Source organism: Oppia nitens, unplaced genomic scaffold, assembly GCF_028296485.1.
Source record: "Oppia nitens isolate AA-2021 unplaced genomic scaffold, nextdenovo-longstitch-racon4-pilon3 scaffold5_pilon_pilon_pilon, whole genome shotgun sequence".
NCBI classification, from domain to species: domain Eukaryota; kingdom Metazoa; phylum Arthropoda; class Arachnida; order Sarcoptiformes; family Oppiidae; genus Oppia; species Oppia nitens.
The window spans coordinates 6,663,255-6,677,968 of NW_026533243.1; the positions used below are offsets into that span (position 1 = coordinate 6,663,255).

General features: G+C 27.8%; 4 protein-coding genes across 5 annotated transcripts; all 4 read right to left on the reverse strand.

Annotated features, from left to right (window-relative positions):
• Positions 1 to 1,528: 1,528 nt before the first annotated feature.
• Positions 1,529 to 4,142, reverse strand: LOC128960861 (palmitoyltransferase ZDHHC20-B-like). 2 transcript variants are annotated; one of them, XM_054307008.1, is made up of 7 exons: positions 3,479 to 4,142; positions 3,174 to 3,403; positions 2,978 to 3,098; positions 2,762 to 2,891; positions 2,568 to 2,694; positions 2,254 to 2,400; positions 1,529 to 1,880 (listed from the first exon to the last, which is right to left on the reverse strand). In XM_054307008.1, exons 1-7 carry the CDS (start codon positions 3,788 to 3,790, stop codon positions 1,751 to 1,753), a joined length of 1,197 nt encoding a protein of 398 aa, XP_054162983.1. In that variant the 5' UTR covers positions 3,791 to 4,142; the 3' UTR covers positions 1,529 to 1,750. The 2 variants fall into 2 exon arrangements, with proteins under 2 accessions (XP_054162983.1, XP_054162984.1); XM_054307009.1 differs by lacking the exon at positions 2,254 to 2,400.
• A 954-nt stretch (positions 4,143 to 5,096) lies between these two features.
• Positions 5,097 to 7,237, reverse strand: LOC128961672 (uncharacterized). Its single transcript, XM_054307930.1, has 2 exons — positions 5,732 to 7,237; positions 5,097 to 5,647 (listed from the first exon to the last, which is right to left on the reverse strand). Exons 1-2 carry the CDS (start codon positions 7,143 to 7,145, stop codon positions 5,097 to 5,099), a joined length of 1,965 nt encoding a protein of 654 aa, XP_054163905.1. The 5' UTR covers positions 7,146 to 7,237.
• A 726-nt stretch (positions 7,238 to 7,963) lies between these two features.
• LOC128960994 (copine-9-like) lies at positions 7,964 to 10,121 on the reverse strand. The gene is made up of 2 exons (XM_054307184.1): positions 8,684 to 10,121; positions 7,964 to 8,620 (listed from the first exon to the last, which is right to left on the reverse strand). The coding sequence occupies exons 1-2, from the start codon at positions 9,822 to 9,824 to the stop codon at positions 7,995 to 7,997; spliced, it is 1,767 nt and encodes a 588-aa protein (XP_054163159.1). The 5' UTR covers positions 9,825 to 10,121; the 3' UTR covers positions 7,964 to 7,994.
• Positions 10,122 to 11,878: 1,757 nt separating this feature from the next.
• LOC128961052 (copine-8-like) lies at positions 11,879 to 13,815 on the reverse strand. Its single transcript, XM_054307259.1, has 2 exons — positions 12,630 to 13,815; positions 11,879 to 12,568 (listed from the first exon to the last, which is right to left on the reverse strand). The coding sequence occupies exons 1-2, from the start codon at positions 13,759 to 13,761 to the stop codon at positions 11,958 to 11,960; spliced, it is 1,743 nt and encodes a 580-aa protein (XP_054163234.1). The 5' UTR covers positions 13,762 to 13,815; the 3' UTR covers positions 11,879 to 11,957.
• Positions 13,816 to 14,714: the final 899 nt, after the last annotated feature.

Below are 14,714 nucleotides of genomic sequence, written 5' to 3' on the forward strand. Positions count from 1 at the left end.
ATTGCAAAAAATTTTTGCTTCAAGTATTTTGACTTAGATTTTATCAAAAATATTAACATAAATATACTGACTATTAATACAATGTAAACCCACATTTCACTTATCATTAAAATTCAATATAAAACATAAAATATAAATTTTTTAAGTTCAATGTTATTGTATTTTTTCAAATTGGATTTTATAACATTTTTTATAAAACAGTAGAGTGAACAAACGGGATACTGGTTGTTATGGGATAGAATAATCTAAAGGCAATTACAGTATAATTAAAATTATTAAACTAAACAGAGAATATACATTTGAAAAATAACACCATGATCACTTAAGTTTATCATTTAAAATTTAATTTAAACTGATCACAACAAATCAAATATGGTAAGCAAATGTAATAATTGTTTTAAATAAAATATATTAATTAATTTTTAATTAATCTTAATTACAAATTTACTGTACAGTATATCAAATTGCGATTACAAAGCATATAACTTAAAGAAGCAATTTTCAGATATTTTTTTTATAAATAAAAATTACAATTACAAATAAAAATTTCATACAATATATACAAATTGAATATTAGGATTGCAATATAAAAACATAAGTCTATTTTAGGGAATAACCTGTCTATTAATCAATTAAATTAAAAAATAACTTGAAAGTTGAATATCAACTTTTTAATATAAACTATATATTATTTTAGTTTTGTTGTCATGCCTTTTATGTGTCATTTTTAAAAATATTATTTAATTTTTAATAAACTCGGATTCGTATCATTCTTTTTTAAGTAATTATTTAATTAAATGATTTTAACTGATATATTATATATAACTTAGATTAATAAAAAATGATTCATTTATAATGTCAAAGTAAATATTATAGTAATAATAGGATATATAATTTATATATAAAAAGTAACAAAATGCAGTACATGTTGACAATATAGTAATAATAATGAAAATACAATGTCAACAATTGTTTGGTAGGATATATCATAATAACAAAGTTATTTACGATAAGATTTGATTGTAATGTTTGCTCTGCACTTATGAAACATAAAAATTGAAGACGTATTGTCAGGAAATTGTATTTTTTTCATATGAAATACCAAAAATAATAAATATATAATACAATAGTCATCGACATATAATTGATACTATTTTTTTAAATGCTTACAAATGACAGACAATTTTTGGCCAATTGTTTACTGGATTTGTTGGAGATATGCATCACTTGATATTTATAGATAGGATATTATAATATTATGTAACAAAATGTTATATATTGTAGTAATTTATTTATTTTACTTGAATATGATTTAACAATAAATCTTGTTGTTCAACAAAAATTTGTTAACATTATTTATTAAGTGCAAATAAACTATATTAATATATAAATTTATATAAATATACATTATAAATAAATAAAAAAAATTGGAGAAAAAATAACAAAATTTGAAATATAGTTCAAATGATTTTCAAATAAAAAGATTATTATAAATATATAAAGATTTTTTTGTTATGATATTTGACTTGAATTGGTATCGATGTCTGAGTGCATTACAAATGACTTAACTTGTTGTTGCGGTATATCATTATGATTTGCACCTGTATATGGTATATGTAATTCACATTTAACCAGTTATCAGTAAATAATTGATCCATTTATATATATATATGAGTTTTCCATTGATTTTCAAAACATTTATGACACATCACATCACAACACAATTGCATGCTTTTATAATAATAATATATCAATGAATACCAGAAGTGGATGTGCGCTCAATAATAGCCTCTTCCTCTCTGTCCTCATCGTCGCCATTAAGAAGTTTGTCATTGTCTTCGTAATCATTTTTTTGCTCAAAAACAATGCCACTGCCCTTACTGTCAATTTAAGACATTCAACATTTCAGTATTCAATAGATGTTATTTAATAAATAAAATTATATATCTAATAATAAATTCAATTTTTTATTACTTTTTCAAAATAAAAAAATCTAATTTTCATAAAATTTCATTAAAAAATAGCACTAAGTTTTTACAACTCCATATATTTCTTATATCTTATTAAAAATCAAGATTAAATAGTATAAAGGATTACCGTATTATTAGCTAAATATATATATATATATATTTCAACTGCATTTACATTACATAACTAATTTCATAGCATTTGTTGGGCAAAGGTGTGGCAAAAAGTTATATATATAGAGATAATTAGGAATACGGTATATCTTAATGGCCACGTTATGCTGACCTGTCATCGGGGTGTGATTGCTGTAAATCTCCTTCAATTGGTATATTCAACTGTCCGATAGAGTTGTAAAAACTTTGCTGATTGTTGCAGTTATCGGCCATTGGAGCTCTGGTGGCTCTCGTCTCATATATAATGCCGTCTCCAATACTATTAGGGTTTAGGAAGAGTGCAAAAGGGCTTAAACTAATATATTGTGTCAACAATTAGCAGAATTTTTATATGAATAATATATTGGATCCTAAACTGTCTTAACACTTAAAATTATAAATAAACTAATTTAACGAAACAATCAATTTATTATTATTATCACAAACCTAGTATAAAGTGGAAGAAACCATGAAATCCTATTCTCACCAAATACTTGACAGAAGTTTTTATATTTCCCTAAATTATAGGCATTACGATCAGGTCCTCCAGCAAACACCGGTGCCCGAAATGACTCTAAAATAGCGAATATTTCAAATTAAATATTCATAAACAAAAAAAACTACTATAAAAATATACAGACCTAATGTAGATCTGTTGAGCAAAACTAAATATATATGATAACCAAATAGAGAGATCAAACTAATGGCAAACATAATCGATACAAAAAACAAGAATAATATATGAAATTTTCCCCATTCTGTCAGTTCATTCTGTAATAATAAAAAATATTAAATCATTTAATTATTATTGTTATTAATATCAATGAATTTATAAATATAATTAAAATGATGAATACCTTCCAGAATTTAAGGAAATATGGAAATGAAGTGATGGCTGAAAATAGACATAACGTGAAGGCGTATCCCAGAAATAATATAAAAAATTTATAATTTGAAAACGAGACGCAATGGTTAACCCTATTATTAACAAACAATATGTATATAAACAAAACATATCATCACAATTAAGTAATGTGTTTGTGTGTGTCATACCAGGGACAGTGGTGATCCATTTTGAGGACACACTGGTCACAAACCGAACAGTGGTGAGCTCTGTCTGGTTTAATCATAAAACAATTTTCGCAAATACGATACATTCCGTTATAGGCCCGACACTGAATCGGTAGACTCCTGTCAAACACATATTGTTCAATAAGACGCTTCTGGTTTTCTTCATTTGTCTCCTGCAATAGCTTTTCCTTTTCGGTCGGCGGTAACCAAAACTGTTGGCCATAATATACATATATAAACCAATTAATAATATGAAAATAATATATAAACAATCAGTAAGTGTTTACATCTCTGGGAATGTGGGCGCTGTCGGTGAAGATGGTCTGCCAGTATGACCACAAAGTCATGGCGTAAAGCACGTGAAAAATGGACAAATAAAATATCTTAACCACTATTAGGTCGATATTAAAGACACACAATTGGATCACATATGCATAATAACCCCACGAAAGTACAGACACTATGAATAATACGGGTAACCATTTGAAGATACGGATACAAATATCGCAACGTGTCCTCAAACGGCGACCAAACGATTGACGTCCACTTAATGACCCGCTTCTGGCCATTGAATAGTTGTTGTGCACTCGGGTTGACATCCGGTAGACTCAAGTGGCCAATAAAACTGATCACACAATCGGTAATGACATCAAATTTGTTAATTACACTTCAATTATGACAAACGTATGTCCATTGTATCGATCGGTTGTCAAGTCGTTAACCAATTGGTCCACAAATTGATAAACAATTCAAATGATTAACTAATGCTATAAATAGACAACAATTTTAACGATTCAATGCTTTTTGTATGAAATCAATGAATGAGTCGATTATTGTAATCAATGGAATCAATCATTTGCTCACAAATTGAGTCAAAAAATTGTTTAACATTTATATTGACAACGAGTCGATGCAATAAACACTAAACACTATTCACTATACACTCAACACTATTATGAGATATATTAATACAACAAGTTTTACAGTGAATGCTCTCTACATATCCCACACACACTCCCATTGAATACATCTATTGAAGACTTCATGAATTATTATAATCACAAAAAAAACAATAATTTGCCAAAAAATAACTATTTAACTGTATTTAGTTAATGTATTTTATGTAAATTTGTTTTTTAAATGTTTTTGCTTATCATAACTACTTAAAACTATTTTTAAAATGATATATTTAAAACTATTTAAAATGTTAATCTTATATGAAGGTCACTATAACCTATATATTCAAAGATTAAATATTTAATTTAGTTTTAAAATAAAAAATAAATAATTATTTATTTTATATAAAATAATTTGTCTTTAAGTTATATCTATAAAAAAATAATATTACGACAAATTGCATAATTTGCAGGAAATAACAATTCAAGTATTATTGTAACTATTTTGCAATATTCAGGTTTTTATTTATGACTTTCAATGTCTAATTAATAAAAAAAATTCATTATAATTGTTATCAAACTTATATAATAACTTTCTTATCAAAGACTAATCTATTTATTTCAAGACAATCGTTTGATTACATTATGAAGTAATTGTTTTGATAATATCGGTTAAGTATAAATTATAGGGAGAATTAATCAACATTTAACGGTAATTTATATTATTATAGTGTATAATAATATAAATTACGGTAATACATTAATATATTGTATTAAATATAGCGGTAATAAATTAACAAAAATGTGTATCAGTACAGTAATGGTAATATTTTAATCAACTGTATTATATATGCTATATATTTTTTGCATAAATAGATTATAAAATAATAAAAATATTTTTTATAAAAATAAATTGAATTCAATGATGATGTTAAAATTAGTGATTATCATACATTTATTTATATTAAAAATTAAATAATTTTTTATGTACTAAATTTGAGTCAAATCACTATTTAGAGCAAACTTTGTTAATTTCTTTAATCAATAAATTACTTTTGGCTTTAGGTGTGACATAACGTGTTAAATGATGCCATGGCATAGGTATCACTTTAAAGCCCAGTCCTTTAAGTAACCTTATTTCCAGTTGGACAGAGCCCTTCATACATGTGTCTATTGTTGAATAGTCATTGATCTCTAATAGATAAATAATTATACTATCTTTAAACATATTTGGTTTAAATATTGTGGTCGGAGTTATCTTAAAATTACTGTTATCTTTATCCCAAATAACAACAAAAGGGTAGCTTTTAAATGGCAATACATGAGATAACTGAACTTTTTTGGGAAACTCGGACTTCAATGACATATAAACTTGTTTTATTAGTGAACTTCTTTTGGTTAAATGGTTGACATTTCCTATTTCTTCATTGAGAACCCATTGATGATATTTATAGACTTTGTTTGGTTCAAAAATTAAATCCATATATTCATCAAATCGTTCAATAGTTAGTGCAGTATTTGTAAGGAGTAGATGTCGATGATAATCAAGTTTTGAATTCTCTGTAATATATTTAAAAATCTATAAACTTTTTAACAACAAAAAAAATCATTGAATTTTAATTATATCAATAATAAATCACTTACTTTTAAGTCTTTCCAAATATTCGGGTGAAAAACATTTACGAATTAGTGATTTTGGATAAAAATCTAAAATTACTAAATAATGTAAAATATTAAGCAAACAAAGTGGATGTCGTGTCAACTGAAATATATTTTCGTTGATATCTAATATATCTGTTAATGTCTTGAATTTTTGTTCACCGATTTGGTACATAAAATGAGATAAACACAGAAATATTCTTTCAATATCTTTGATACGGAAAGCAAACGGATCGTCCAATAGTTTGTCGATAACATCGGACATCAATTTTTGGTCGCATATATTTGCAGTAACTTTGAGATTAAGGACATGAGTTAATGTCATCTCTGAATTGTTGGACAATTGTTTCAATCGATTAATATATTGTTTAACCAACGGTTGAAAGTGAAAGTGAAATGACCTACGAATACATTTTGTGATCGCTGTTCGGCCGATGTTATTGATCTCATCGGACAAATCGTTAATCGCTTTATTTAATATAAAAACCACTAAATCGTCGTTTAATTTATTTTCTGTTTTAAAAAATGTCATACAAAACACAGATATTTCATCTAAAGTCATGTCATTCATCAGTATTTTCATCTGTTTGGTCACATACTGTGTGACCTTTGGATTAATACGTCGGTGAAGATTCATATAAAACAAGAGATGCAAAAATGATATCTTATTTAACTCAAAGTCTGGTGCAATCATCTTCTTGACCAACATATCATTAAATTGACAAATATTTGCAACTTTTAACTTATAAAACATGTTTCCAAATAATAAAAACTTTTTCACCGCTTTATTATCAGTAATATTTGTAGCGGAAAGTCGTCTAACGAGTTGTTGGTCAACATTAGACCAAACCTTATAAAACAATGTCTCAAATGGCGAGTAAAGTGTTGGCCATTCGGTCATCGATTCCAAGACTGATAACAATTGTCTATCACTTAATTTACTTAGAATTTGGATCAAATCGTTAATAATAACAGCTGATTGTTGGTACTCATGAGGAGAAATGTGGACAAACTTGTGGTAAAGATTATAAATAAAATCTTCATTAGTAACAACATCTTTATCATCAATGAGGACATCATCCAAATAACATAAAGGATTCAATATCTTAAAAGCGAACTGATTCTCGTTGTCGACAAACTTTGGTTGACCATCGATGTCGACCATATCCTGTCGTGGATTAACCAACACTTTCATTCTTCGCGTGGCTTTTGTGTCTAACTTACAATCCGACAAAACTCGTGTTTCACATGTATTCACACCCGATATTCCTGTGGCCATTGTATCGGTGATTACCGATGACTTAGTTTTGAAACTTTTATGATTAATCCATTCATTATTCAATGTCTTGTGTCTCATCAATGGTATAATAGATACTAATCGTCGATGAATTTGATTCATTGATTACACGAAATGTATTTTTAAATGTAATTTAAAATTAAAAACAAATTTCATCTGAAAAACAATGTTTTCAAACATTTCATCACATTTTTCATATCAATAAACATAAATAGCGTTTATTTATTTGAGACCCCAAATCAAAACTATATATTTATCTAAATTTTCAATCATTAAATTCATTGATTGCAAAAATTTATATAAATAATAGTAATATTTATAGTTTAAAATAAAATTAAAAATTAAAATTTATGTTAATTTATGATAGTTTTTAAATATTCAAAAATTACAAGAATATCTATTATAAATAATAATGTATTAAACATATACCTGTTTTTTATAGATTTTCTATTAAATTGGATTAAATTAACTCAAGAAATACTAATACATTATTTTTTTTGGATAATAGTATGACATTATTGGACTAAATTATACTTTAAATATAATGTATTATAAGTTGTGGTCTACAAGTTAATGATCAATAATATAAATAAATTTTAGTTATGGATAACCAGAAAATGGCATGGTTAATTTATTTTATATTAGTTTATTAAAATGTTAATACTTAATTATTAACAAATACATTATAAATTAATATTATTATATAAATATTTATTAATAAAAAACAAATTTACTGACTTATATTATAATCACATTTAGTTAAGATAGCAATTGGTCTTATCTTATTTTAAATAGTCGTCAAAAAAAGTAGATTAACGGTAATAATAATAATATTATCGTAACAATTAAAGTAACAATAAATAAAAACTGTACTCTAATTTAAAAATTCTAAATTAATTCACAATTAAATGTCAAAAAAGCGTTAATTTAATGAAAGAATTTTTGTTTGTTTTAAGACATTGAAAATGTTGGCGCATTTGGTTGTGTAGTAGTTGTTTGTGATGATGGATCTGTTGGCACAATTTTGATGGGTTTGAATCCACGCGATTTCATATAACCGGTCATTTGATCGGGAATTTCGGCCAAAACTTCTTTAGCCAAATCGGCCTGAGATCTGACAAACGGACCATTTTTTGATAGATATCTATTTAATGGCACGAACTGAACGATATCTCGCTCGGCATACTTTCCATCTACTTGTAGTCTTACATCATCCGAGTCGAGCTCATCCATAGCTGCGAAGTCGGCATTACCGACACCGACAATAATGATAGAAATGGGTAATTTGGATGCATTGACAATAGCATTCTTGGTTTGATGCATATCGGAAATGATGCCATCAGTTATAATCAATAAAATAAAATAATGTTTTCCGTCTTGAAATTGTCTGGCAATTGATGCCGTATTGTTAATAACGTTAGAAAAATTTGTCGGACCATACAATGTGACGGAAGCCAATCGGTTTCGATAATGATTAAGAATTTCTGGAATTCCACTACAATAGGGATGAGAGGAATTACCATTTAATGGGAACTGATGTGAAACTTCACCCGTCGGAGGAAGTTTAGCACCGAATCCTATTAAAATAAATATTTTGTTGTTGTAATTGTCATAACTTTACCAATAATACAAATACTTACCAAAGGCAGGAAACATTCCGGCGCTGTCGTAGTGTTGTATGATTTCACCGACACTTCTCAACGCTATTTCATAAGGATTGAGTCGACCGCCATAAATGTCCAGAAAGTGTAACGATTGTGGATCTCTTGGCGGACCATTAGATGCCGTAAAGTCTATTGCAACTGCAAAATGCATTTGAGTACCACTACGAATGTAATCCAAGAAAGTTATCTCTTCTGTCACTGCAATGGTAACCAATTCAAGAAGTCCAGAATTTGTATAATTTTTATTCTTCTGTTTCTTTGAATGCATTAATGAATAAGAGTTTTCATTTGGACCCTTAACTAGATCTCTGAGACTTGTATGACAACTACCAATGAGTCTATGATCACCACTTGATCTGTGATCATAGCAATCAATTTTAATGGTTCTGTCATAATCTCCATTACATAAAGTTCTGACTCTCATATTGATTGGCAGCCAAACCGGGTTTTGTGTGGAAGAGACCGGTTCGCTCTTAAGCACCACTGAAAAGGTCGAGTCTTCATTAGATCGTGAGAACACAAGAAACGGATCGTTTCGCCAAAACCACGATATTTTGGTCAAAGACTTTGCTTTGAACTGCATTTGAACGATCTGTTTACACGCAGACAACTCTTCGGTCACAATAATAATCTCTCCACAGTCTTGATTGGGAATACCTGAGAGTTTGCCGACAAATTGTCGGCCAGAAAAGGCCACGATTTCGGCTAAAGTAGTTTCAAAATGACCCAAAAATTCTCGGCCATCGGGATCCACATCCCAGACTTCAAACCGTAACTTTTGAACCGTTTCAAAGTTATAGCTAATAACAAACTTCTTAACCCATTCAGGATTCAAGTTGTCCAACACTGTCTCTGTCCGACCGATTTCAACAAACTTCTCACTCCACGAGTCTTTCATCTGAACCGAACAATAAGGATCAGACTTCGAGAGTATATCTTTATTGAGTAAATTACGGCACGAAATGGTCATCTCTATCTGCGTCGTCGGCATAACAGCGTTACCGCCGCCGCCGGACATGCCATCAGTGGACTGAAACGGGGCCAACATTTCGGTGGACACATGGCCTGAGTTCAAGTTATTCGTGTAGTTTTGTGACCAATTGGGTGCCGAAGACATGACTGTTTGGCTTTTCTATTGAATTACAAGTACTAAATACGAGACTAAAGTTCGGTCCAAACATTGAGATAACGGTTCCGTCAATACATTGAATGCGTTAATAACATTACCGACGGATTGAATGGACAGTAATTGTTGTTTTGGATATCATTTGTCATCACAGATATCGACAAAACAATTGATTTTTTTGTGAAACTTATTAAACAATTGAAACATAAGAGACACTAATCACTGATTACACGAAATGAATGCAATTTTAATGACAAAAATAAACTTCAAATCAATAGTTAATTATATTATTGAATAATGTGTTGAATGAAGTGATTCACGCATTGATTTTGTATTCAGTTTTTCATTATTTAAATGTTTCGATGTTTTTGTTTACAAATTCATTGAACGCTTGTTTTACAGTTAGAGTCGACAACAAGTGTCACACAAACAGTGAAACACATTCAGTGAAACACAAACTGTCAAATGTATTACATTACTCATCAATTAGACGATCAATTTTTATCACGTTTCACTTCCCGTCCCGTTTTAATTTTATATACATTTATCTATACATTCACATAAATTATATTGGTTTGAGTAAATATATAATTTTTTATGGACAATATATTAATATAATTTGTTAAATATTTCTAATTTAACAATTATTTTAATTTTCAAAAAATAATAAATACATTATTAAAAAGTTTAGCTACAAATTGGATTAGTTATTTATTTWATTAGTTAAATTTAGTTTTATATAATTTAACTAATAGTTACTTAAATACAATAGAAATATATTAATATAATATATACCCGATACAAACCGGAATTACCGTAATTGAATTACCGTAACCGTATATAATACAAAAATGTTTTATTTTTACACTTAATTATAATAATACAGTGTATACCGCATAAACAAAACAACTATATTACGTGCATAATCTTATTGATTAGCTTTTTAGACAAACATTTTTATTAACATTGATGTTAACAATTTAATTATTTTTTGATAAATATTTATTTAAAAAAAATATTCTTTATTGAATAATTATATATTTATTAATTATTTAAAGTAAATAAATAAGGTTAAATAAAAAATAACTTAATATTTAAAACAACTGCAATTCTAAATTACTGTATATACGGTATATAAATTACAGTTTTAAATATGCAAGTTATTTTTTATTTAACCCTGTTTATTTACTTTAAATAGTTAATATAATGCATTGACATATAATTTGATAAGCATACTGATATCAAAATAAAATACTTGATACTATCCAAACAATTATTATATTATACTTTATACAGATATATATATTTGTTTACTGTATTAAAATGCTTTCAAAATAATAATATATTATATGTTTTTATTAGATTCACAGAATATTCTGTTTATTAACGAAAAGCAAATATATGTCAATTATGTTTTAGTGTTTTGTTTATCTACACAAATATAAATATTATATACAAAAATTTTTTATAAGTTATTTAGTTTACAAGTGTGAGAGTAAATTATTGATTTTTTAGATAATAAGCACTATTATTAATACTATAATATCAGTAATATATTTAGCGATTTACTAGATTACAGTATTTGTAAGATTATAAGAAATAAATGTTCAAATATTTTATTTTATTTCTTATGATTTGAAGTTATGTTTTGTCAATGCTATTTATCTGAATAACTATTACAAGTGGTTTATTTTTTATTAGTAACAATTTATTTTTATTATAAATTATCGGTAAATTATTTTCACATATTAAATTATAAATGAAATTCAACAATTGTTGTGCTAAATTATTAAATTTAAACATTTTTTATATAATTATCCAAATATTAACACATTTTATTATGTAATTAAAATTACAATCCAATTAAAAAGTATTACTTTGAAATATATTATGTAAATGTAAATTATAATTATCGTAATTACAATAATATATTTATAATAATTAAAAAAATTTATCAAATAAATATTATATAATAAATATCAACACTTATTTTATATTTTAAATATTTAATTGTTCGTAATATTAGCGTTTTAGATATTATTCGGCAATATTTTAAGTAAAATAATCTTATAATAGAAATAAAAATTGATAGCAAAAAATACAAAATTAATTTTTTTTGATACTTTATGTAGAAAGTGATGATGTGTTAGGAAATGTAGTTTCAGTTTTGATTGGCTTATATCCTCTCGATTTCATATAACCAGTCATTTGATCGGGAATTTCGGCCAAAACTTCTTTGGCGAGATCTGCCTGTGATTTAATAAACAGCTCATTCTTGTTGTTGTGATTACGAGACAGATAACGATTTAGTGGCACAAACTGTACGATATCTCGTTCGGCGTATTTGCCGTCCACTTGAAGTCTTCGGTCATCAGAGTCGAGCTCATCCATGGCAGCAAAATCTGCATCACCGACACCAACAATAATTAGTGAAATGGGAAGTTTGGATGAGTTGACAATGGCATTCTTAGTCTGATGCATGTCAGAGATGATACCATCCGTTATAATCAACAAAACAAAATAATGCTTTCCGTCTTGAAATTGCTGTGCGATGGCCGCCGTATTGTTGATAACATTTGCGAAATTTGTGGGACCAAATAGTGTTACAGTTGCTAAACGGTTCCGATAATGATCAAGAATTTCTTGAATTCCAGAACAATAAGGATGTGCGGTATTACCATTCAAAGGAAACTGATGTGAGACATCACCAGTTGGCGGAAGTTTGGCACCAAATCCTAAAAACAAGATTAATATTTGCGTCAAATTTTCGGATAAAATCAAAGACTATAGTAATACCAAAGGCAGGAAACATTCCGGCGCTGTCGTAGTGTTGTATTATATCTCCGACACCTTTTAATGCTATCTCATAAGGATTGGGTCGACCGCCATAAATGTCCAAATAATGCAATGACTGCGGATCTCTTGGCGGACCATTAGATGCCGTAAAGTCTATTGCAACTGCAAAATGCATTTGAGTACCACTACGAATGTAATCCAAGAAAGTTATCTCTTCTGTCACTGCAATTGATGACAATTCAAGTATTCCAGAATTGGTGTAATTTTTCGTCTTTTGTTTCTTTGTATTAATCAGCGGATATTTATTATTATTATTGCCTTCAACTAGATTTCTAAGGCTTGTATGACAACTACCAATAAGTTTATGCGTACCACTCGATCGGTGATCAAAGACATCAACTTTAATGGTTCGGTCGTAATCTCCATTACACAAAGTCCTGACTCTCATAGTGATCGGTAGCCAAACCGGGTTTTGTGACGACATTATCGGTTCACTCTTCATAACCACTGAGAATGTTGAGTCTTCATTAGATCTCGTGAGCACAAGAAACGGGTCATTCTTCCAAAACCAACAACTTTTCGTTAATGATTTCGCTTTAAACTTCATATTTACAATTTGTTTACACGAAGATAGCTCTTCAATAACAATCACAATTTCTCCTAAATCACGGTTCGGTAATCCCGTTAGTTTGCCGACAAATTGACGGCCAGAAAATGCCACGATTTCAGCTAAAGTGGTGTCAAATTGACCCAAAAATTCTTTCTTATTTGGGTCGACGTCCCAAATCTCAAATCGCAACTTCTGAATGGTCTCGAAGTTATAAGAAATAACTAATTTCTTAACCCATTCGGGATTCAAACTATCTTTGATTGTTTCGGTTCTTCCGATTTCAAAGTACTTGTCATTCCACGACTCTTTGGTCATTACCAGACAAAATGGATCCGATTTTGAACTGATATCTCTGTTCAGTAGATTACGACACGAAATGGTCAACTCGACCACCGATGTGGGCATTACTGCATTACCACCGCTGGTCATCGCAGCACTTGTTTGAAACGGTGCTAACATTTCGGGCGATACGTGACCAGAATTAACCGTATTTGGCGGCCAATTGTTTGCCGAAGTCATCATTAATTCATTCAATTGATTATTTAACAATTATTGTCATCAAATTATTTGACACTTTTATTAGATTATAACAACAAATCATATATAATATAATATCAATTTGTTATTTAAATATAACTAACATTTGTTTGATATATCATATGATATAACATTTTAACGTCAATGAGATTTAAAATTTCAAAATATCAATGAAATCATAAATTTATTAATCATTTTTATTATGAAACGTCTCTATTATAATCATTATTAATAATATAAAACTATTTATATAAAATATATATTTATAAATAACATAAATTGCTAAACAATAATGAGATGATTCCTCAATAATTATTTTCACACAAATCACAGAATATTCTTATATGTGTTCAAAACATATAATCAGTAGAATTATTGTAAATAAAAACCTCAAAATATTATTGTTTACAGTTGTTTATCGGTGTTATTATAACACTGTTATATCAATACAGTATATAAATATTCATTGTCTATGTGTGTACTCTATGTTAGCATATAATAAACAAAAGTAAATGTGTTTTCAGAGTAGAAAATCAATAATTTTTTTGTTAATACAATACAGTAGTTAAAGGATAGCAAAGAATTTCTCAATTTTTATGATCTGTTTGTGTTGTGTTGTCATAAAGTTTATGACACAAACACTACATCTGTATTGAAAATTGCAATATATTTAAGCTTTAATTTTATTTTTCAGTCAATTATTACTTTAATAAATTGTTTACTCAATAATCCACTGACTATTATTATAAATAGACAATAAATGAAAACAGTTTATTTAATAAAATAATAGTCTGCAAAAACAATAATATTAATACTATAGTATTACAGTATATATAATATAATTATTTAACTTAATATAACGTTACGTAATAAAGCATTTGACCCAATTTTTGACATTTGTTTCTACAAAATATCACACAAACAATGAAATCAATATA

Coding starts and splice junctions, on each gene's coding strand:
- LOC128961672 (XM_054307930.1), bottom strand. CDS start 7,145: ATGAATCAAATTCATCGACGATTAGTATCTATTATACCATTGATGAGA. Junction 5,648..5,731: donor ATATTTGGAAAGACTTAAAA/GTAAGTGATTTA, acceptor AATATATTACAG/AGAATTCAAAACTTGATTAT.
- LOC128960994 (XM_054307184.1), bottom strand. CDS start 9,824: ATGTCTTCGGCACCCAATTGGTCACAAAACTACACGAATAACTTGAAC. Junction 8,621..8,683: donor CGGAATGTTTCCTGCCTTTG/GTAAGTATTTGT, acceptor TTATTTTAATAG/GATTCGGTGCTAAACTTCCT.
- LOC128960861 (XM_054307008.1), bottom strand. CDS start 3,790: ATGTCAACCCGAGTGCACAACAACTATTCAATGGCCAGAAGCGGGTCA. Junction 3,404..3,478: donor GCGCCCACATTCCCAGAGAT/GTAAACACTTAC, acceptor TATGGCCAACAG/TTTTGGTTACCGCCGACCGA. Junction 2,892..2,977: donor ATTTCCTTAAATTCTGGAAG/GTATTCATCATT, acceptor TTATTATTACAG/AATGAACTGACAGAATGGGG.
- LOC128961052 (XM_054307259.1), bottom strand. CDS start 13,761: ATGATGACTTCGGCAAACAATTGGCCGCCAAATACGGTTAATTCTGGT. Junction 12,569..12,629: donor CGGAATGTTTCCTGCCTTTG/GTATTACTATAG, acceptor TCTTGTTTTTAG/GATTTGGTGCCAAACTTCCG.